General features: G+C 41.6%; 1 protein-coding gene across 2 annotated transcripts; it reads right to left on the bottom strand.

Moving 5' to 3' along the window:
- Positions 1–779: 779 nt before the first annotated feature.
- On the bottom strand, positions 780–16399 carry LOC117264028 (CMP-N-acetylneuraminate-beta-galactosamide-alpha-2,3-sialyltransferase 1-like). Of its 2 annotated transcripts, XM_033637821.2 has the most exons (7): positions 16290–16399; positions 12121–12393; positions 10132–10328; positions 9810–9980; positions 5159–5204; positions 4921–5040; positions 780–1595 (listed from the first exon to the last, which is right to left on the bottom strand). In XM_033637821.2, exons 2-7 carry the CDS (start codon positions 12370–12372, stop codon positions 1428–1430), a joined length of 954 nt encoding a protein of 317 aa, XP_033493712.1. In that variant the 5' UTR covers positions 12373–12393; positions 16290–16399; the 3' UTR covers positions 780–1427. The 2 variants fall into 2 exon arrangements, with proteins under 2 accessions (XP_033493712.1, XP_033493713.1); XM_033637822.2 differs by lacking the exon at positions 16290–16399 and having other exon boundaries at positions 12121–12523.
- Positions 16400–24872: the final 8473 nt, after the last annotated feature.

Here is a 24872-nt window from a genome sequence, read left to right on the forward strand (position 1 = left end):
GTAAACGAATAATCCTCCAAAAAAATTTGATTTGAGAGCACATACCTCCTCCAAAGTGTTTGTTTATGCGCTCCACCACCGTAAATCATCACCCCACGATTCCCGAGCACCGCTGCTGCTCACCGCTCCCTCAGGGGATGGGTCAAATGCGGAGAACAAATTTCACACACTCAGGTGTGTGACAATCAGTGGGACTTTAGGTTTAACTTTAAATCACCGTAGGCCTCGCTGCTGCTCTGATGGTCCTGCAGTGCACTCACTCACCTCAGCTTATTTGGATCGAGCAGCTGGGTGATTTATTCATGCGTAGTAATGATTATACGTACTGATTAAACGCACGTGTCATTTTCAATTTTTTATTAACAGAAATTAGGCTGAAGTTTGTATCAAAATAGGCTATATATCATGAATTACTAGAAAACAAATACATTCTATGTCAAATCAAGATGTTCAGCAGCAGTGAGCACCCCCATATAGTCAGAATGGTACGGTCTTGTTTCATAACCACATTTTGCGACAATTCGATGGCGAGACTGGCGGTCAAATCAGACTTCTCCCAGTCGAATCACTGAATCATCGACCATTCGGGGTCACCCCTACTCTTGAGTTACCCACAGGTGTGAATGTAGGTGTGAATGGTGGTGTGTCTGCCCTGTGATGGCGTACCCTGCCTCTCGCCCGGTGTCAGCACCTTCACGACCCTGTAAAAGAACGGCAGCCACAAGCCAGTGAGTCAAAGAACTGAGGCAACCAGTGTGAGCAGAGCCAGGGAGCCATACTTGTTAGAGACAATATATTTTTATTGCTTTGTGTTTTTAACAGATAATAAATATATGGCCCTGATATTGCACCTGTTTGTAGACATAATGGGTGGTTTGCTACGGTAGGCTACTTTCCATATGTTAGACAGTTGAGTATATGATTGACAAAAAAACAGTTTGTGCAACAGTACTTCATTCTATGACACCAAAACTGAAAATGACCTGAACATTTAACACATTTAAAGACTCAATAGATACGACTACACGTAGTTCGACAACTGCAAAGAAGATGCATGTTTTCTTCTTTGTGGTAATACAGTTGGTGTAGTTTGGTAGAAGGAAAATAGTCCCTATGTGAAGCTGCCCACAACAAGGTCTGCAGATTATCTTGAGTAACCATGTTTCCTGGAAAGAGACTTTAACACTGAGGTTTTCAAATGTATTTTTGTGGTGCTTTGAGCATCACAGGCCAAGTGCCATGTCGTTGCATTATATTGGAGAGAAGGCAGACATGTGTATGGCTGCTAGCACCAACATTTGACAACTCACACCAGAACAATCCAGACTGATAAATAGCACCACAGGTAAGAGGAAACATATGTCTGATTTGTATGTGAACCGTCCCTTTAAGTTAAAGCAGTTAACTACTCAGCTCAAAAATTACATTCAAGATCCTTTGAAAAAAAGAATTTTCTTCTTCTGGTACAGTTGCTGAATAACATTATATTCATGCGGTCCTGCATGAACTCCAGTTTTAAAGTTTTTGAATCTAAAGGTTTCAAAGTAATGGCTCCAGCTTCCAGCGCTGTCTGCTCCAAAGCCAAAAACGCTGACCTGGGAAAACAAAAATGTTACAATGAACTCAGCTGGATTTAACTTAAATAATTGTTGCTTCTAAACTTTTTTTTTGTACATTTTGTTGTCCTTAACCTTATATACTTTGGCATTTTGAAAAGTTTATCCTTAAGGAATCTGGAGCCAGGAGACAGTTAGCTTAGCTTAGCAAAGACAGGAAACAGGGAAATTAGTAGTGTGGTGAACTACTCATATTTATGTGCTTGTTTTAATTCAGCAAACAAGATATAGTGTGTTAATTGGTGGTGTGTAAGCACTGAGAGAAGAATTCGGTTTTGTTCGGACAGAACCAGGCTAGCTGTTTTTCCCCCTTCGTCATGCTAATCTACACTGTTAGGTTCCCATAATGTTGAACTATTGCTGTTGTGATCAACACAAATGCATTTCTCCTCTTATGAAATATTTGTATTAAAGGTGGAGTCTATGATTTTGGAGAAAGACTGTTGATAATCAAACTCAAAACCCAAACAAACACACGTTACAACAACGTTATCAACGGGTTAACCGGCTGACCGAACGAGCAATGTGGCAGAACCCACAGTCCCGATAATTAATATTATACAGGTAAACACTTGTAACTCCAAGTAACTCCAGTTAGCCACTCTAGCAACTCAAATTCAGCCAAAGCAAACCCCAGCGCTGGCAACCCGGTCTCATTCCGAAATCATCGAAAACCGGTGCTTGGGCAGTGACTTGCGGCGTCAGACACTGACGTAAAAAGGCGTCCTTTAAAATCTGCATGATAAGCGGTTGGTCACTGTTATAGTTTAACAGTGCTCAGCAATGTCAGGGTGGAACGCAGCGGGACAAGAACGAAAGTTGAGGCGGCAAAAGTCCGAGTAGGGCGGGTGGGAGGGGTGGTGATTGGGTCCAGCAAACACCGACCATCAGCAGGGAGAGCAGTGTTCATGTCCTGTAAGATTCTAAAGCCGAACCCGGATCTTTTTTCCTAAACCTAACCACGTGTTTTTGTTGCCTGAACCTAACCACGAGGAACAAAAAGTCAATTCACGTTGTTGGTCTGACGTAGTGCTTTTATTTTGAAAGAAACTGTATGTAAACAGTACATTGAACACTGAAAACAGAAGTGTATTTTGAAAGAAGACAATGCATTTAACAGGCAGAACTTGACACTGTGTCTCAGAACGTCAACAACCAACACACCCAGGGTACCTTTCAGGTCATATCTGGACGTGGAAGGTCCATGACCAAATGTCGATATGTGACGAGGTCGGATTGAGAATGTGTTGGCGCTGGTGGTCTGATCCCAGACTGCCGGACAGACGGATCACCAACTTTCCCTTTGCCGGTTAGACCAAGTGTTTAAAGCTTTTTATTTCTTGTTTATCTGACCTTCTCCTCTGTAGATGTTTACATCTCTCCTCCTTGATCATGCACTGTGGATTTCAGCGCCATGGCGTGTGCTGCTGGATTTACCATTCCTCTAACTCTAACTGCCTTTCTCTTTTCCCACGATCTTTCCTCTGTCCTGTGCACGAGCATGAACTCTCCCTGTGGCTGTGGCTACAATAGTGTTTTATGGCCCGGTCAAAGCCACTTTGTTTGTTTCCCATGTAACAAGCCTGGGTTGTGTTTGAACACCACAGCTTTTTCCGTGCACACAGAACAAACAGCAAGCAGACTGTGAGGAGAATGTAGTTGTGAGTTTAACAAGAAATGAATTGGATTAGTATCACAGATGTGGGTTACATGCTGTCATTCCAACATCCCACCATTCCGACATCCCACCATTCCGACATAACACTGTTCTGACATAATGCCATTCTGACATACCCCTATTCCGACATGCAAACGTCCCACCATTCCGACATAACACTGTTCTGACATAATGCCATTCTGACATACCCCTATTCTGACATGCAAACGTCCCACCATTCCGACAAGGCTTTCCATATAAGGAAATGTGCGTTACTCAACAGGTGACTCCCTTCTTTCTGTTCCTGATGTTAGCTTTGCTGCTGCTGCAGCCACTGATGCTTTCTAGACATTGTGATTTCCCAAAACTGAATAAATACCACACATCGCAACACAAAGAGTTAATGAGCCATTACAGACACTGCTAACGGTGCTAAGAGCGAACGGTTGTTAGCTTAGCTTAGGTTGTTAGTTCGTCCGAAGGGACACTAACAACCCAAAGTACACGTCAAATAAAATTTCTCCAAACATGTTTCTTGTTATTTTAGGTAGTTATTACCACGCTAATGTATGTTCAAGTGTTCACTTCCCCCGATAAGTTGGTTTTAATTCATTATTTGATTCTATAAACACAGTCTGACCATGTTAACAAATATTGCTGTAAATGTGGTAAAAGGTGATGTTAAAAAATTCACAATACTTTTTTAAATGTTATTTTCAGCGTGAGACACTTTACAAACGGCACCCCATAGACAGGGGAGGAGATCGCTCGTTAGTGGTGGTGATAGTAATTTTGTAATCAGACACTAGTTCACGGTTCAGTTGTCCTGACCTGTAGTCACCAGAGAATAGTAGTTTAGAATAGAAGGAACCAACTTATTCCAACTTTTTGCACATGGAACGGACATCTCAATTATTCTCAGTCTCTGCATGTTAATGATGCTCACCTCTGTACCAGGTGACATGTTCTCGCTGGAATTAGTCAGTGATTTCAGGTGTGTAACTGGAGCGCTGTCATTTATAGGCTATCTGTAATTGCAATTATTATTGTTGCATATGCTGCCAGCGTGTATAAAGACGCATGGGCTCTGTGGAGAGCTCCGCTCCAGCTGGCTGCTGTGACAGGTCACTGACACTGTATTTCTACTTACAGTCAGTGATCCCTGTGATTCAGACATGAATCTAACATGTTTCAGACTCGCCCGAGTTACATTAATACCTGTATTTTGATATTGACATTTCAGGAGATTTTGATAATAGATTATTAAAGTTGGTTTGCAAGGTTGTGGAGTTAGGGGCGTATTTGCACTGGCATATCATTAGTGCAAAATCTTTTGGGTAAAAAAATAGGCCATTAAAAGAATTGTCGGAAAGGCAGGATGTTTAAAAAAAAAAAGAAATTCCGTCTTTCCGACCATAGGAGAAAAAAATCGTCGGAATGATGGGACATTTGATAAAAAATTAAGTGTTGCCATTTAGACAATTAGAGGCCCATGTCGGAGTGGTGGGATGTCGGAATGGACGTTGCCCACCCTTAAAGTTTGATGATTATGTAGAGCTCTTCTTTCTGTTGTTAGTTGTCAGTGAGTGGACTGGAGTCAGTGAAACAGCATGAAATTGTCGGTATAACGTGTAATTACAAACTCACCGCATCACAAATCTGCAGGCTGAGAGCCAGAGTCAGAAAGCCAGTGGATGGATACCTGCCCTTCTTTTCCAGCCACATTTCATGAACATATTTGAGGAGAGCTGGATTGACGATCATCACCTGTTATGAATCAGACTTGTTAATGAACCATTCCTGTCTGCAGTGAAGTCATTACAGTGTGTCACTGGATGACTTGTCAAATATGTCAGTGTCGTAGAAAATCATTATGAGTACTCACCCGATCCTTGTTCGCTATCTTCTTTAACTTCCCAGCACTGATTTCCCTGTTGGAGGGAACATTTGGTAGAACATGAAGCATATTTAGTTTTGATTATATAACACCATGTGCCAGTTACACTGCTAAATAAATTCATAAATTCATACAGGCCATGGTAAAACCTATAATTAATAACTAAGCTTAAGCCTCCTTCTGACTTTTCTACACACCTCATCTGTCAGTAAAGCTTGTGGTTTTTGTTATCTGGTTCCTAGATGCATGGGTGTATTACTGAATGGGCCTCCCAGGCTCAGGGGTCCAAGGGTTCAGGGGGCCCCTGAGCCAGAGCCTCTGCATGGGGTCACTTATTTAACTTTGCTTTTCTTGTCAAAGGGCTTAGTTATATATGTCAATAACAGATAGCTAGTTCCTGGGTACTGAGGGTACTGTCTGTAGCTCTGGTTGAGGGTGAGAGGCTGTCAGCAGATAAACAGAGATCTGTGTGGGTACTAGGGCTGTACCCAAATATTCAGATATTCGAATATTCGTTTCTATGGGTAGGTATTTGTTATGAAAATTTGGTATTCAATATTCGTTTTTTTATTTACTTTTTTTTTTTTTACATATTTTTTTGGTGCTAAATGTAGTCTTTTTGTTGTTGGTAAATGTAGGTTATCAATAAAAATCAAAACTTTTAAATTGCATTGTTAAAAATGTGAAAAAATAGTATCGCCTACCAACGGAGCTTGTGTGCACGGCACGCTTGAGCGCATCCGTCTGAGGCTGTGGATCAATGCCAAGTTTTACCACTTTATCACTATTTCCTCTAACTTGTAGCTGTTTTTTCGTTATCTTTTGAATTTAATATGAATTATGGAACCGTTTTTGTCAACGTTTGTTTCCCCCATTTTGTAAAATAAATTATTGTTTAAAGTTTCAACAAGTTTCTTTTGGAGTGCGTGACACAAGTGTGTTTTGAAAACGGCCGCGGACTGTCACCTGCTCAACGCATCAGTACCTTCGGATGCCATGACAATAATAGCCAATAATGTCAAAATATCATTTACAGACCGATTTAACAGACGATCACTGCTGCCCAACCCACAGGTCCATTTGCAGGTCCCACGGGTTACGGGTCGACCCGCGCATCACTACTCAGCTCAGTCTATAAAGGCTGTACACACAACAGTAAGGCTATAGACATTATATTCTATTCAGGCCAACCATTTTATTGCAGCACAGAGTGTCTGCCAGCAGCCAATTACTTGCAGAGGCTTCCTACAACTTGTTTCAACGGTTCCGATTTAATCAGAAGACAGGATGACTAGCCAATGTGAAAATCAAAAGAAAGCATAGAATAATGTACTGAAGGAGACTGTTGTGCCATCACATTTTTTGTGGTTTGAGATCAAAGATCCGGTTGCCGCTGTGCAAAACTCCGCAATACAATTAGGTCAGAAAAAACCCCGGAGTCCGCCACCGCCGCCGAACTCCAATTGGGCAATGGGGGAAAAAGATGAAGAGAAAGGAGCGTGGGGTTTAGTCCCCAGACCCACCAGACCACTGGCCTAGACACTGAAACTTAAACATTCACTTTGAAGATGCAACAAAGAAACCATCATGATACATTTGAAATGAGTGTTTCTGTCCCCTCAGTTTATCTGTGGGACTTAGGCTCAGTACTCTTGGCAATGCTGGGCCTTCAGCTCTGTGGGGAGAAGCCACAGGGGGGTTATCATGATCCGCCTATGCCTATAAAAACTATGTGTTCAAGTGTCTGTCTGTTTTCGTCATGTAATATGCTCTAAAATTATGTTGTAACAAAACAAACTGAGGTTGCAGGTTCGTAGGACGTCTCAGCTCAGGCAGGGAAGAGCACCCACAGTGTTGGCAGCAAGCACATGATTACTGAATGGATTAGCCTAAGGCTGGGTTTAGACTGCACAACAGTTTTGTCTTTTCCGACAGTCATGTCAGATTAGGTAATTGTGGAGTCATAAAATCTTGCTGTGACTCAGCTGAAAGACATGACAGAGTACATGTGGGTCCACGATCAGCCAATCATCCCTGGTTGTCTCGGACATGTCATTGGAGTATTCTTGTCCTACTTTTATTATAAAAATAGCGTGGGTTTCCTCCAGGTGCTCCAGCTTCCTCCCAATCCATGTCTTCCAAATCCAAAGACATGCAGGTTAACTGGTGACTCTAAATTGTCCGTAGGTGTGAATGTGAGTGTGAATGGTTGTCTGTCTCTATGTGTCAGCCCTGTGATAGTCTGGTGACCTGTCCATGTCAGCTGGGATAGGCTCCAGCCCCCCGTGACCCCTAACAGGATAAGCGGTTACAGAAAATGGACGGATTGGACTACCAATTCAGTTACACTGTACTGCAGTTCTGTGTGTGGTTTGTGCAAGTGGTCATACCATACCCCAGCAGAAGCTATTGCTCGACAGCTGTGGGTACAATCAATGTCAGACACTGTGCTGTCTCTATTTCATCACTTTAAAATGTATTCGGCTAAAAAATGTAAAACTAGAATGTAAGTTGAGTGGTACGCACGCTATGTTATAGTTGATGTTGATGTATGCTGTCATCAAAACTTTGAGAAGTCCTGATTTAACATTTTGTTTCAAAATGTTAAGCAGTTAAGGCTCAGAGGTAGTGCAGGTCATTCACCAACCCCAAATTACTCCTGATGGCTGTTCCATTGATGTGTGAGAGTGGGTGTTACTGAGTCGCAGGTGGCACCATGTACGGTAGCCTCAGCCAGCAGTGTGTGAATGTGTGTGTGAATGGGAGAATGTAACGTAGCGTGAACGCGCTTTGAGACGCTGTACAAGTGCAGTCCATTTACCATTTCTGAAGTTTCTGAAAGCCTCTCGTGGGAGGAATCCTCCCAGATCCCCCTGGAGGGTTGGATGACAGAGGATGTCGATAAAAGATGGTCACCCCCAACGCTGAATTGGTGATTACAGCCATACTTACAATTGACCTATGGCTAAGACCCGCCCTCAAACGTGATGAGCCAATCACAGTGCGTATAGCCATTCCCATACACTCGGACATTCTCTGCCTGGACGTCCATTGAAATGCATTACAGAAAGTCAGTTTTGTTCGGTTTTATGAGCTTTTTCTGAGATTTGAAGTTTAAAAATGGTCAAATGGTGTGCATGGGGTACATGCAACTCTGACACAAGGTATCCTGAGAGGCTGGGCGACGAGGTGTATTTTTTACACTTTACACACTTTAATCCTTTGGATAAAGTTGTGTGGTAACGTTAGACCACAACATCAACTCAACGTGAATAAGATTAACAATGATGTCTACATCTGTTCTAAGGTAAGTCAACATTGTGTTTGAGGCAACATATTGTCACTTTGCTGGAAAGAAATATAAAGTTATCTTTAACATCTCTAGCTAACGTTAGCTAAAGTTAGCCTAACATTAGCTCCTAGCTGCGTTGTTCATCATGTCACCTTGTTTGCTGGGAGTTCATTAGCCTATTTTGTTCTAGTTTTGTACTTTGGTGATCGTACATCATTGTTAGCTGTTGTCCAAAGGGCTCTAGTTAAGCTAACGTTAACTTCTGGAGCTTAGCTTCATTAACTTATCTGTAATGGCAGCGATAACAAAGGTTGGCAAACGTTATGCTGAATGATTCAGTGTAAATACTGTAGCACCAAACTAACGGAGAGACACTCTTGGTAAAGATGGTAAAAAGGCCGTTATCCTTTTCTCATATTCTGAGCCAAAAACCTTAACTTCAGTGGCACTTTAACTTGTTGTCTTTGATGGTGACGGCAACCAGATGCGGTTCACAAGCGTACACTGTGACCTGTAAATTTTGGCTTGTAATTTAAGCTTTTCATCGACCTTCTCAACAATAAAATGATGAATATATCCCTCCAATGCGTAGTTTAGGCCCTTTTGGTTATTTCTCAATGACATCTGATCGTTATGTCTCCAAAAATCATCAATTGCCTCCTGCGAAATGCCGTGTACTGTGACACCTGCCATAGCGCCGGTCACTGAATGTTGATAGTTTGTCCGAGTGAGTGGAGGGGGCGTGGCTTAGCCATAGGTCAATTAATCGTATGACTCAGTCCAAACTAATAAACACATTTTGGGCCACCCTCCCACCACGAAATGAGCAGATAAAGTTAGCAATTAGCTTTAGCAGCTAAAGAGGCAGATTATTTACTTACGTATATTAATTGGATGGCCAGAAACACAACTTTAAATTAATGCTAGTGTTGCTCTGTCTCTCTAAAGAAACAATGGTATGCTAATGTGATAACAAAGTGAATCTCTCTAAATACAATAGCAAAAATGAGTAATTCAAGAGCAAAAGTCCTAGAAAGTCTGGAGACTGTTGTCACACCCTCACACCAAGAACCTCTCTCCACCGGCTCTTTGGTATTTGCCTCTCTGTTAGTGAATCTGAGGACAGTTTAACAGCTGAGCTACCACTGGATTGTAATAAAAATCCATTTTTATTACTCAGAGGAGAAACTATTGCTCACTGTGAGGACCATGTCACTGTGTACTTTTCCCACAGTCAGCTACAACACTTCGTCATCAAAATGTAGATTTCACACAAACAAATCTATTCAATGCAATTATTCACTCAATCACAGCTCTGTATCTACAGCGGCTCCTCATCACACACACCTTGGATCGAATCTCTTGAGGAGCCACAGTAGATCGTTTATCTTGAATGAAAACAGCACGAGATGGATGTCGTCATTGTCCAAAAATATGGCACTCTCAGGATACATTACATGATGAGTAGTTTTGGTCCCAACATCCTCTTCGAAGCCTTTCGTACGGCCACGATTCATTCTGAAGGATACAGGGGAATACATATTCATTAATGTCATGTAGTTAAAGAACAATGATGTGGTGATCAGTGTTCACATTACATGGAAATCCTGAATCAAAATGTTGCTCATCCTACTGTATATGGCATATGACATTAGCAGTAATGACTTACCTTATTACAATATTGTGCATATCTATGAGAGGTCCATAGTGTGATCCTTTTAAATTAACAGAGTTCCCCACCACAGCACAAGTCCTGCAGCGGACAGGGCTGGACTCTAAAATATCTGAAATGGGTGGGAAGATGTTGAACAGGCTGTCCACTGTTGTTTTGTAGAAAGTGAAGTTGCGTTTTTCCCCCTGTAAGCGCTGACACACATAACAGAAAAAGAAAGTTATTCCAGCAGCAGTTCAATATCTAATCACAAACCAGAGCTGTGGTTTTTAAAACTATGATCTTCAAGGTTCTCCAACAAACATCAACCTTCAGCAGAGACAGTGGTGTTCACATCCCGTAAGATTCTAAAGCCAAACCTGATTCTTTTCTCTTAAACCTAACCACGTGCTTTGTTGTTGAAGGAAAAAAAAAATCACGGTGTTGTACCGACGTAGTGGGTTTATTTCCTGTGAAAACGGAAGTGGATGTTGAAAACAGACAATGCATGTAACAGGCAGAACTTGACACGGTGTCCCAGAACGCCAACAACCAACACACCCAGGGTACCTTGCATGTCGTATGTGGACGTGGAAAGTCCATGACCAAAATGTCAATATCCCTTTTAGATAGGAATTGTGCAAATTTGCAGGAAAGCCCGATCAGTCTTTTTTCAGCATTGGCAGTATAAAAACAAAATCGGGGAGTGCAGCAAAATGCCGCCTACCTACTTTTGTTTATACAGAATGCACCTTTTTTGGGGCAATGGGGGACGTGGGCAAGTAACAAAACATGTAGCTCAGCGTGTGACGTAAACAGTGACGTGGGAGGGAAGCCGTGGCTATAGTCAGGCGGCAATTCTTTCGTAAATCGCCCCGTTCTTCACTGTCCCCGTCATCTTAATGGCCTCTTCGTTTGCGAGGACAAGGAGGGCGCGCAATTCCTTGTCTCCTCAGTTGCTCATCTTTACAGTGTCTGTCAGGTTTGAATTTCCCTCTTGCTACTAGCTGCTCGCTAATTCCTGCTATCAGCTGTTTCCCGTTTATCCCTCCCGTTGTGGAAGGCCGCCTCGGTCTGTTTAAACTAAAAAGGTTCCGCCAATATGACTACCCTACCAGGCGGAAAACTGGGCACCTTGGATCAACTCGCCATTCCGCCTCTGTGTGTATAAACGCTCACAGCTGGCCGGCAAAACGGGCCAACATTCGCAGAAAATCTGGCAGCATAAAAGGGGCTAATATGTGATGAAGCCGGAGTGAGAATGTGTTATTCTTTTAATTCTTTTTTTGGTCTCCACCAGCTCCTGAGGAATATCTGTCTCTTAAGATGCTCAATGTTTGACTGCGTTCACTAGCTGGTCTCTAAGTGTGTCTGACGTCTGCTTAGAAAAGACGGAGAAGACGGGCACCAACCGACCTATCCTGTTAACCATTGTACAGGCGTCGGACAATAACTTTGATGATTTCTATGCAAATATCAGTTTTCATTTATCAGGGACTGTAATATCCCTTGTTTCACTGACTATTGGCTAAATCCTGGACAGCGCCATTTAACCAGATGGCTCTTTTTCTGTATGCTGTTCTGACAGAGCAGAGGACTCTAGTGAGAGAACGGCAAGAGTCGTGTGCTTTATGGTGAATAAGGACTGGTGTGACGTTTGAAATGTGAGGTGCTGTCCAGTTCCTGCTTGCCACAAAGGGAATAATATTCAACATCATTTTTTAATTTTTTTTACCATTTTCTTACATTTTATAAAACAGTCAACTAATCAATTAATCGAGAAAATAATAATCAACAGTGACAATAACCATTAGTTGCAGCCTTAATGACTTGTTTCGCAATCATATGTTCCAATGGGTCAAAAATGGTGTTGTTTCAGCTGACAGAGACACCACTGACACTAAACAGGTTCCTCTTAGAGTTAAACAAACAGCCCTTTCTCTTTTAGAAAAGGAACATGAAAAAGTGCAGAGAACCTAAAATAGTTGCTGATAAGATGACACTTACCTTCCACCAGTTGAAATCGCTCTCCGAGGGTGTATAGTTTTTTGTCAAAAAGGGTGGAGGGGCTGCATTGATAAGCGTCGTAAACCATGGATCATCCTCTGGCAAACATTTGTTAATGTAGGTATTAAAACTTGAGCTCTGACCATCCAGAGAAAACACCCAATACTTCCATGAAAATTTAGACAACAGCCCAATGCCAATGATGCACAATATGGATAAGAATATTCTGGTTTTTCCCAAAGTTGAAAGCATCTCAGCAGCGTGGCGTTCAATCTGTGGATACAAAATGTGATGAGGCACACAGGTGAGTCACTTCATATACATGTGCGAATGTGCCTGAGGATGAGACTGTTAAGACATCAAAGGGAAATCAAACCAACAGACGGATCACTGTATTTTCCTATCTAAAACCAACTTGTTTTTTTTTATCCATAGAGCCTTGGGTTATAGCTGTGGGCGGATAAGAGACTTTAAAATAAATTTACAGTCATGTTTCTACAGGGTTCATGTCATTGGTCCGACAGCCCATTGGTTCGACATCCCATTAGTTCGACTGTCCGCGGTGCTGAACGGCTCAAAGCGGGCGTATGGTGCGCCGCGACCGGCTCTGGGTCAGCTGGGAAAGGCTTGAGGCGAAGCAGGCTCACGGCTTATGTGTTTGTCACTTTCTTTTTCATTTTAACCCACACCATGATCTTTTCCTGACCCTAACCAAGTGGTTTTTGTGCCTAAACCTAACCAGACCTTAACCACAGGGCATCATGATGATTTCGGAACAGACTTCAGAACAATGGGTTTAATATGGTCGGAACAATGGGATGTCGAACCAATGGGCTGTCGAACCAATGGGCAGTTCCTGTTTCTACAGTGAATATCAGCCTCCTTGAGAGACTTGTGTTTGACCCTGATGAAGCGATAAGACTCCTATAGAGCAGTTTGACAATAAAGATGAAAGTATAACAATAAAATCAATTAAAAAGTACCCAATTATTTACTTAAAGCAGCATATTAACTGCTGTGTCCGATGATTTGACTGTTCTGTGGACATATTTGTGTCCCACGTGTTGTTTATATGTACACAATTTGAACACAGAAGACAAGGAGTAAACAAAAAGAAGAGCAATAAGCAAATAACCTCACATCATATACACCCATCAGCCAAAACATTCAAACTACTGACAGGTGAAGTGAATAACTTTATTTTGTTCCAATGCACTGTTCTGCTGGGAAACCTTTGGTTCTGGCATTCATGTGGATAACACCTGACATGTTCCACCCACTCAAACACGGTTGCAGACCAAGTACCCCCCGTCATGGCCCCACAGCAGGATAATGCACTACGCCACACTACAAAAACTGTTTAGAAATGTCCCGTGGAGTGTGACAAAAAGCTCAAGGTGTCGACCTGGCGTCTAAATTTCCCAGGTCCCAGTCTGCTCAAGGATTCTTGTGATGTGCTGGTACCCCAGATGTACTCCTAATTCAAGGTGGGGCCTCCTTGGATCGGACTTGGCTCTGACCTGACCAGGCATGGACACAGGATTTCTGGGAATGTCCTGCTGTGTCTGGCATAGGGATGTAACGATTACCGATATTACGGTAAATCTCGGTTAATTTTTACACGGTAAGAATTACCGTTTATGTTTAAATTAATTACATTATCGCGGTGGATTATCAGGATATGTAATAACAGCCTCATTCAAGTCTTGCGATGCAGGCGCTGCGTGAATGCGTAGCATGTGTAAACACAAAGAATGAAAACATGGCGGAAGGTGGTGATAGCGGCACTCAGGACATTTCCCCCCCAACTAAATGCACAAAGTCTGAGGTCTGGGCGTACTTTGGGTTTCTGAAGACTGCTGAGGGACAGCTGGTGGAGGACAACTATCCTGTGTGCAGAACATGCAGAAAGAAAGTTGCTGCGAAGGGTAGCAACACTACAAATCTGCTGGCTCATCTCCGTGACCATCATCCACAGCTTTACAGCCAATGCAAGTTATGCCATGCAAATGTTAGTTATTGTGGGAGGGACTTCGGTTTTACTAAGATTGTCATAATGTGTAACTCTCGACGTATACGGGACATTTGAGCCGTATCTGTCCTCCTAAACGGCGACTAGGTTTTACATTTTCGTTTAAGAAACTAGCTGAGTAGCTAATAGCCGTATTAGCAGCTATGTTGCTAAGTGTTTCAAAACGAAACGGAGCTGAAAACACTGAGCGGAGAAACCGACATAACGTAACGCTAATTGAGATCAACTATGATTGAATCACTGTGATTATGGTGATTGTATGGCGAGCTAGAATCGATACAGACGGCCAGTTATGCTTTCTCGACATAAGCTCAAGGAAACAACATAAAACGCTGCCGTGTTAACCTTTGACCGAGAGCCATAATGGGGGCTCTCGGTTTTATAAGGTTAATTAAATTCACTGCTCATAGTCTTGACCTAACACACACACACACACACACGAGAGCATGCACTCCTTTTCTCATACAGGTAATCCTCTGACTCACATGCACACTAGTAATGTGTGAATTATTCTGTGTAATGATGACCATTGCCCTTAGGGTTTTTTTGGTTTCTCCTGCACATTTGTGATATCTATTCTATATATTGTATGTCTTTTGTTCTACTCTTGCATTGTTTTGTTTTATATATATTTTTCCTCTCGTGCTAATAAATAAATAATTAACATATAAGTTGCTTACATATTTTGCTGACTGTTAAAAAGCACCAGACAAATAAGCTTTGTTCCTGTAATGTGTTTACATATTTTGTTCATTTAAAATAAATTTTTCTGTTGCTGTGCCAATCCCTTTCCCCTTTAATGTGAAAGTTTCATTTTAATATAAGCGTTTGGATTTAGTGAAGTTATTTCAATGTATGTTTTTTGGACATTTTACAGCGCTTAAAAAAATATTGCGATATTATCGTTTACCGTGATAATTTGGTCACTATAATCGAGATATCAAATTTTCCATATCGTTACATCCCTATGCCAGACTAGGGATGTAACGATGAAGTGTCTTAAACAAAAACGGAAAACCTAGTCGCCCTTTAGGAGGACAGATACGGCTCAAATGTCCCGTATATGTCGGGAGTGGGTGGAACACGTCAGGTGGTATCCACATGAATGCCAGAACCAAATCAAAGTTATTATCTATCTGTCTATCTTGCATGCTTTTTTGATGGGCCTTAATGCTACTATAGTCACTAGTTATAAGGTGCACACACACACCCCACTGACAACAAAATCCAAAGGAATCTAGTTTGGGGAGCTCTGCTGCTTTCTCTCCTGTTAGTTTCTCTTTCATCCTTTCATACTGCTGCTTTTATGTTCAACAGGTATGACTGCTTGCTGGAGCAAACTAAAAACTAGCTACCGGATCGTATCATTTAATCACATTAGACAACATTAAGAAAATCCTGATGGGGATGGATTTGTATTTGAGGGCATTCAGCCCACAGCAAATGACACCATTTTTATTTTAATGTGAGTTGAATAAGCCAATAAAGTGTTCTACCTTTTACCAGTTTATTCTACTAAAAAGTATAATGCTATATTTATACAATCTGAACACAGAAGTCTCTATGAGGGTGTGAACTGACAAAATAATAAAGATTAAAAAAGAAGATTAAAAAAGAAAAAAGAAGAGGAAACGCAATGCACTAAACCTCACATTACAGTTTAAAAATATATACATAGGTCCTATGTTTCCCTGCTGCTCTACTTCATCCAAAACTCACACACAGCTTAACTAGTTCAGCAGGTTAGATTTCAGATAGTGTGAGACAGGAGAGATAGTATTTAATCATGGGTGCTTTGAGCATTATAGTCACAATAATTAGCTTTACTCAGTTAATAAATGAGCTTAAAATCACACATGTACGGTAAATAAAGTGTTTTACCTTCTGCTAGTTTCTTCTATTAAAAGATACAATCCCACACTTTAGTTGCCTCTTTGCTGCATGATCACAGTACATCAATAAAGCATTCTAAAAATAACGTCACAGGCAAATCTTCTCTGCTTTGCATTTGAGTCTTCAACATATTAAAGCAACAGGCTACATTTTGTCCCTGCATGCTAGGCTCATATTTTTAAATTAAAAAATTAATAAATTACCATCAGCTGAAATGTGTTAATATATTTTATTTTTCTCTTACCTGAAGACATTAAAAAAAACAAAACAAAAAAACAGGCAGGTGAAGCAAGAGGAAAAAAAGAAACACCTTGCAGATGATGAACCCGTGACATATAGCCTACACAATGTAATGATAACCAGGGATTTGAGGAATGAAGAAGTGTTGAAGGTTTGGTGTCAGTGCCAATGGGGTGTGTCAGGAAGACTTGGCATAGCTTTAAATGGAGACAGGCTTTGTTTGAATTTTACAAAACAAATGTAACAACATTTTGTCTTAATTTTTTGAAATGGTCCATTGTCTAAAGCACCTTGACTCCTCTTTGTGTATGAAATGTGCTCTATAAATATACTGTCTATATTATTTAATACCCAGTCATTATATTGAATTATATACTTATGATAATTATGTATTATTTTGGTCTGTGCTCATCTCACCTGTTTAAAGTGGGAGTGTCTCTGCACAGTCCAGATTTAACAACGTTCAAATTGGAATGTGATGACTGTTGTGGGAGTGTTGCTTCTGTTGAAAGGCCGCATTTTATCTGATCAAACCACATCAACCTGGTTTTTGTGTGTTTAGCTCTGAAGAAACAAGGCTGCTGACAGCTACACACAATGGCTTTAGTTAAAGGAAGACTTCACCCACACAATGACCATTTGTATTTCAGTGAGTCTGCTGTGTTACCTTTAAGAAACTTTTCTTGCATGCCTCCACAGACAAAGGCAAATACATTGATTTATTGATTGACTGGGAACCATGTTTAACAACAGCAATGGTAAATCAAAATGCTGTGTTCTGGTAATGCTTTGACTAGGATTAATGCTAAAATGGATGGTCCAGAGGAACTAATCCGCCTGACGAGCAGCCTGGCTCTAACCCCTAAGGAGCCTCCAGCTAACCCCGCTGACCCAGGCTGTGTTCTGCTCCTCTGCTAGAAGAACCAGAGGGAGAGCAGGACATCAGTGGGGTCTGTCGACTTGCCTCCATGGACTTTTTATGCCCCTACCCTCCGGACAGGCGGATTTGTCCCTCCTGACCATCCATTCTAGCAGTAACCCTCAACAAAGATCAACAGACGGCAACATTTTTAGTCATCATTGTGAAGTGGAAATAGACTTTTCAGCCAACTTAGCTAGCATGTGATAGGTAGGTAAAAACATACCCACTAATAAGAGCCCACTAGGCCAGAGCATAGGCAAATCAGAGTCCAACACAGTCCCTACATCAATGGGTATATTGATGCCAATCAATGGCATGGAAGCTCTATGTTCTTTAATGTAAATGTTTAATGTCTTAAAGCAACTCTTACCTTTCTTGCATTTCACACAGCACCTGGAAAAAAATTGAACATCCACAACTCCCGCCTCCCTCCAAAGTCCCATCCCCCTCCTCCTGCAACTCCACCTCCCTCCAAAGGCCTACTCCCCCCTCCTCCGTTACGTCCTCATTACGTCTATGATAGATTTAGGCGTTGGCATGGTAACGTTAGATACACAGAAGAGGAGAGTGAGTGTAACGTTATAACCAAGACAGTCAAACGCAACCCTGGAGTTGTAAAACTCAATTGGAGTCAGTGATGACGAGTGATGATGAGTTTTAGAATAAGGTTACAGTGCTAACGTTAGATAGTAGCATTCACGTTACTAGTAAGTGGAAACGCACAAGGAAGATAATGTTAGTGTTTCAGAGGCTACGCTACAGTAGGCTAACTTTAGCCATTATCAACTGGATGCTGTGTTGTCATATATAACATTATAGCCTATGTTGCATTAGAGGCAAACTAAACATAACGTTACCTGTCCTGCACAGTCAAACGCAACCCCGGAGTTTTGAAACTTATCTGGGGTCAGTGATGACTGATGAGTTGTTTAATATAACGTAAACGCTAACGTTAGATAGTACTGGTGACTGGCAACAAACAAGACAGATAATACAGAGGCTCAGGCAGTGTTAGGCTACAGTAGGCTAACCGTTAGCAACTGGATGCTGTGTTGTCATTTAACATTATAGCCTATGTTACATTAGAGGCAAACTAAAAATACCTGTCCCTTTTTAGCTCAGGATGAAGCTGCATCAGTAATAGCAATATTCTTTCTTTCGCCAACTGATTTCCCTGTTGGTTACACGAGTGGTTACGTTAGTCGGAGGCCTCTCAAGTGGGGAAGACAGACAGGACGCTCGGCCAATTTCATCAAAGTTTTCTTAAAACCATATGAGAGGGGTACAGTTATGAGTTTTTATCTCTGGTGGAATTCACTTACATTTTAGTGTGCCATCAGCTTATTAATAGCATTTCAACCTAAACAAAAAAAACGTAAAATTTCAAGAAATGTGCTGATGATACGTTAACATGTTATATTTTTACCTGTTAAGATGAACACATCTGACTTATTAATGAGCCTGGTCTCACTTTGAAGTCTTCGAAATCCGACACTTGGGCAGTGACTTGCAGCATCAGAAACCAACAGAAAAAAGGCATCCTTTAACGTTGGCATGATACGCGACCATTATATTATTATATATTATTATATTATATTTTAATGGCATCCAGCGGTGTCAGGAGGAAACGTGGCGGGACAAGGACGAAAGTTAAGCTGATGAAAGTCCAAGTGTGGCGGGTCGGAGGGGTGATGGATGGGTCCCACAAACACCAACTTTTACCCAGGAGAGCAGTGTTCACGTCCCATAAGATTCTAGAGCCAAACTCCTTAGAGAAGGAAAAAAAAACATCAATTTGCAGTTTTGTGCTGATGTAGTGCGTTTATTTTTAGAGACTGTATGTGAATGTTTTTTGCATGACGTCTGACCAACTGCCAAAACTAACTTTGTCAGCGTTTGTCTGCATATAAAAAAAGAATCTCAACACAACCAGCGTAACACACCCGAGTCTCTGGCCCATCACCATCGCCTGACTGCAATGACAATCTCAGGTCAAACTTTACTCACTAGGACATTTTAAAATCAGTAAGATATTCTAAAAACAGGAGCTCAAATGATTCTGTGTGATGTTTCCTTCCACCACAGAGACAGCCTCAGAAATGATCTATGAATAATCTATGAACAATCTGTACCCGCACACCTAACCCTGCAATACCAGTTCCACAATGAGGTCTTTGCCAACGACTTCTTGTATAACAATAGAAACTTGAACTTGAATCTTGTCCTGGTGCCTTTTTGCTCTGAGGGGGGAACAAATATGCCATGGTTGAGATATAACTGAACAGACAGGCTGAACTAGGTAGAGGTTTATCATTTCAGTCACGCTGCACCTGGAATATATCTGTCTTTGCGGGTTTGTTATGCTTCTTGAAAGCGTTTCTTTCTGCTGTGGCTTTTTATTTTTTTGCACGAAGGCCTATTGAAAACAATGCAATCTGCATTAAATACTGTATGTAGTCTGTTATGTTTTGTTTACAAAAACTTTGCACCGATCATATAGTGTTAGATGATTATCTTCTACAAAGCAGATTCCTTGTGGAATGTGTAATATGTCCATAAAGTGCTGTTTATTTCAAGACAGTGGATCTCAGGTGACTCTTCAAGGCCTTGACGACCAGATCTCATGGGGTACAGGTTTTTGTGCAGTAGACTGAGCCTGTAATTATTCCCCATTACCTGGTCTTAAGAACAGAAAGGGCTGCCATGGATTGAACGAACGTTTCAAGGCATCTTTTGATTGCAAGGCAACTGCATCATTGTGCCACTTAGACTTCCAGTCCAGCCACTACTGTAACTTTAACAACTCCAGTCCTGTCCAGTTGATTTCAGGTATTAAAGGGGAACTACGGCCATTTTTCAAAATTTATATGCTATTAGTATGGTCTAAGACAGTCCAAAAATATTAGTCAACATGAACAACTCTCCCCCAAATCCAAAAACTAGAGTGCTAAAACTCCAATTTGTGATGTCATAGGGTATAAAGTGTGGACCTGCTCCATAGACAATGATTGGTGAAAGATGTTCTAGATCAGGGGTAGGCAACCTGAGGCTCCGGAGCCACATGTGGCTCTTTAGCACCTCTCCAGTGGCTCCTTGACAAAAAAAAAAATACATGGAAATGAGTAATGGTTATGTTTTTTAACATTTTATTTTTTTATATATCAGTGTTGTAGGCCTAAAGAAACTCCTGCATTCTCCAATTGTAAAACTGTGAAGCCTCCAGACCAAATGAAAATAACTAAAATGTGCGCAACACATCTACTGCCTGACACATTTGCCTTGAAATTGTGCCAAACCTCCACAGCAGAGGCTCGTCTTGAGTCCTCCTAGCTGCTTAGCTATGGATGCCAGATCAAAAAAAGTAAAAGTCTCAGAATCAAATAGAGAATTTAGTAGTGTGCGGACAGATTTGTTTGCTTCCACCGCCAGCTCTGCAAAGATAAAGTACCAAATAATCATGAACAGTGCCCTGTAGAGTCGCTCCCTTGTGGTAAGACATGAATGATCATTTAGACTATTAGTATAGGCTGATTTAGACTTAATAGGCCTTTTTACCTTCATTAAAAGTCTCAAATATATTTTGTGGCTCCACACAGATTTTTGAAAATTATTTTTGGTCAAAAATGGCTCTTATGATAGTAAAGGTTGCCGACCCCTGTTCTAGATGAAACTGAGAGCACCCAGGGGAATGCTCTGAGTATATCGGAACATTTCCTGTTTCAGAATTAGGGACATTACAATAGAATAAAGCTCATTTGGGTATGAAATTAATAAAACCATTCTCCCATTAACTGTCTGTGGAGCAGCTCCAGACTTTATACTCTGTGACATCATACAGGGCTCAACAATAAGGATTGCCCAATTGCCCGGGGCATGTAAACTAACAACTCACTTGCCCAATCGGGCAAGTTGCTAAAAATAGTAAAAGTTATTAACTAATTGATAAAATAAATGTATTTTAAAACGTATTTTAAAACTTCTGCTCCCATTGATATTATTTTGCGTGACAGACGCTTCATATAATAACATAACAATATACTATTTATGGTGTTATGCCATCGTGTCATTTCTGTCTCTACATGGTCACGCGTTAACAATTCTGCTCTGCTCTCTGTATCACGCACGGCGGAGTTCTGCCACACACACAGGTGAGCGTGCTAGAGCGGCTCGGGCCGCATTTTCCTGATCAAACCTGACCCCGAGCCCGGCGCAGTTTGTCAGCTGACAAAGTTATTGTTATGGACACTGTGTAAATAACCAACAGACTGCTGTTACGCACAGACAAACACTTGTGTTGCGTTCACGTTGCGTTTACGTTGTCACGTAAATAACAACTTCCAACACTTAAATAGGTCATAGCACAAAACAGCAGCATGTCAAGTGACTTTTTACTTTTATTATATTCAATACAATTGTATGTTCCTAAATCTTGAGACACCTCATATGTAAGCTAGACAGACATTTCACCTGCTCATTACTGTGCACACATGTACTGTACTTAGTCCTAAAGAGCCCTTCTGGTGCCAGTAGATATACAACACATCCCAGCAGGCTGTGCTTTGCAAGCATACAAAAAAGTTTCACGCATGTGAAAATTATTTTTCATGCGTGTGCTTCACCTCCACTGCTACAACTCCATCCTAGGGGAAACACTGCTGTGTGCGTTTTGTGCAACAGGTGGATGTGGTAGTCTACTGGTAGAGTAGAGAGAGAGCTAAGTAGCGTTGAAGTACAGTAGAGCAGGGCAGAGAGATGGAAGCAAAATATATTAAACCCAGCGTTAATACAGCAGAACTGGAGAGAGGGGTGAAAAATAAATAGAGGTGGGCATGGCTCAAGTAGGGCGCAAAATTATAGACGGAGAACGATTGACAAATTTTTCACTTTAAGCCCTGACACTGTCATTTTTGTGTAGGAATTAAGCTACAATACATGACATATGTTGTTTTAATTAATAAATACAGTGTGAATAAAGATTACATAACATAAAAATAACTGCAGTCTTTGTTATTTGATAGCCGCTTAAATTAAACAATTTTTATAGGGCAAGTAAAAACTGACTTCGGGCAAGTGAAAAAAAACCTTAGCGTTGAACCCTGTCATAAGTTTGAGACTTTAGTGAAAAAGTGCCTGCCTTTGAGAAAAAGTTGGTCATTCATTTATTCATCTTCTACCCGTTTCATCCTCTTGAGGGTCGGTCTTGAGGCTGGAGCCTATCCCAGCTGACACTGGGTGAGAGGCAGGGTTCACCCTGGACAGGTCACCAGACTATTGCAGGGCTGACACATAGAGACAAACAACCATTCACACCTACGGACAGTTTAGAGTTATCAATTAACCTGCATGTCTTTGGACTGTGGGAGGAAGCCAGAGTGCCCGGAGAGAACCCACACTGACACGGGGAGAACATGCAACCCTCTTGCTGTGAGGCGACAGTGCTAACCACCACACCACCGTGCCGCCCAAAGTTGGTCATGTTAACAAATATTAATTGAACTTTGGATGGAAGAAAAAGTTGTTGTTCAGGTCGAGAAATATCCTAAACGAGCTAAACAACTCACAGCCCCATCATTATAAAAAGATATTGCTTAGTGAGTCGTAGCTCTGAAAATCAGCTCTTCAGGTGAGGAATCAAGTTTAATTAGGGGCTGTCCACACATGAATTTAAGCTAATGCAGAGGTGGAGGAAGTACAGATCAAAACAGTACTCAGTGAGTTAGATGCAAAAACACCAAATGTAGTATATAGGCTACAGTATACAGTCACATACAAAAAAGTAGGCAAACGGTACGTGTTTCATTCTGCTTTAGATTAATTATGCATGATTAGACAGTGTTTTGTAGCATTCAGTTAGCATAACATTAGCTATCTTATCTATGTCTTGTGTAGTTGGCATTAGCATACCTGCTAACCTCCTAATTTCATAGTGGTAAATCAAATGGGTGTTTCTGTGTGGGAAAGGTGTTGCCTGACTAGATTAGAGGACACTATGATCTCACTATAATCTCCTTTACACATTACACTTAATTATAATGGTACCCGCAACCCAATCTGGAGCGTGTATTGTTGACCTTCATTTTCCCCGCCCACTGCCTTTGTGTGTGACACAGTCGCATGTTTGCTTGAGGTGAGGGCTCGCATGTGAGGTCAATCAACATTGCTATTCCACTAGGCAGTTGTAAGATAGTTAATCTTGCCATGGTGATGTGCCGCCTCGATGTGTTTATAACAATGCAGAGATGCTAAAGACATTTCACACAGTTGTCTTTTGTTACATTACGACAGTCACACACTGCCTCATCCCTCACGCACACCTTACACCACTGATTCCACCGACAGTCCCACTCCACATCTCGTTTATGTTCAGTTATGTGCTGAAGTTACTTTTGTTAAATAAATAATTCTTTGTTAGACGCTCAGGTGAGGAGCAGAGTTGTCAACTGATCTCCAGGATCAGATGGTGGGAGAAAGCTGCCGGACAGACTTGGAAAACCCGAATGTGTAGTGAAGGTGAAGTGGGAACATCTGGCTGAGGCCCCTGAGACAGCAGACGAACGTCATTTGGTCAGAAAGGCTGCGGCTATGGTGCAGCCACAGCAAAAACGCAGGTGTGATGGTTGGAGGAGACTGGGGATGCCATGAAGAAGAACTTTTGGTTGACCTCGAAAAAGTTCTGTTGGTTTCATCAGACTTTGACCTCAAGCAAGCACTAGGCTGTTTGCAGCCATGTGTGAGGTGGTCGGAAAAGAGAGTCAGTACCTTTGAGTCTGAGGCCATGGTTCTCTGCCAGAAAATGGTGAATCACTCCATCTGGGTTGGTATTGCTCATGGGTGCTGTTCACAGGACAGGACAGTGAGGCACAGTGCTCTTTGCAGTAGGAATGCAAATACAGCGTTATCTATCAGACAGTGCCTATTGTACTGTATATAAAGGACACAAAGGTCTGACAATGCTTGAACAGCTCTGTGATAGATAAGTAGGCTTCCATGCATGAATGTGGTCGAGTGTCCTACAAACCGGTTCCATGAGGTGCTTTGCATTCAAAGAGACTTTATTTCTCAACATCAAAGCTAGAAAGGGTCCATGTCATTGGTCTGACAGCCCACTGGTCCGACATCCCATTAGTCTGACGGTCCGTGGTGCTGAACGGCTCCCGGCGGACGTATTTCTGCCTTGATGGTGCGCTGCGACCGGCTCTGGGTCAGCTGGGAAAGGCTTGAGGCGAAGCAGGCTCACGGCTTATGTGTTTGTCACTTTCTTTTTCATTTTAACCCACACTATGATCTTCTCCTAACCCTAACCCTAACCAAGTGTTTTTTGTGCCTAAACCTAACCGGACCTTAACCACAGGGCATCATGATGATTTCGGTACGGACTTCGGAACAACAATTCAACCACCAAATCCTAATCAGTACATTGTCTAGTCCAAGTGGATGGTTATGCCAAATTTGAAGACATGCCCTCCAGGTGTTTTTGAGACATCCCATTCACAAGAATGAGACAGAAGGGGTCACAGTGACCTTGACCTTTGACCTATAAACAACAAATTCTAATCAGCTCATTTTTTAGTCCAAGTGGACATTTGTGTCGAATTTGAAGAAATTCACTTCAGGTCTTCTTGAGATTTCATGTTCACAAGAATGAGACAGTGAGACATGTCATAG

This window comes from Epinephelus lanceolatus, chromosome 16 (assembly GCF_041903045.1).
Source record: "Epinephelus lanceolatus isolate andai-2023 chromosome 16, ASM4190304v1, whole genome shotgun sequence".
Taxonomy (NCBI): domain Eukaryota; kingdom Metazoa; phylum Chordata; class Actinopteri; order Perciformes; family Serranidae; genus Epinephelus; species Epinephelus lanceolatus.

What these genes read in the sequence shown, in the direction of transcription:
- LOC117264028 (XM_033637821.2), bottom strand. Translation starts at nt 12,372, where the DNA reads ATGCTTTCAACTTTGGGAAAAACCAGAATATTCTTATCCATATTGTGC. An exon ending in GCGATTTCAACTGGTGGAAG is followed by an intron (nt 10,329 to 12,120) that starts GTAAGTGTCATC and finishes TATGTGTGTCAG; the next exon opens with CGCTTACAGGGGGAAAAACG. An exon ending in ATGCACAATATTGTAATAAG is followed by an intron (nt 9,981 to 10,131) that starts GTAAGTCATTAC and finishes TGTATCCTTCAG; the next exon opens with AATGAATCGTGGCCGTACGA.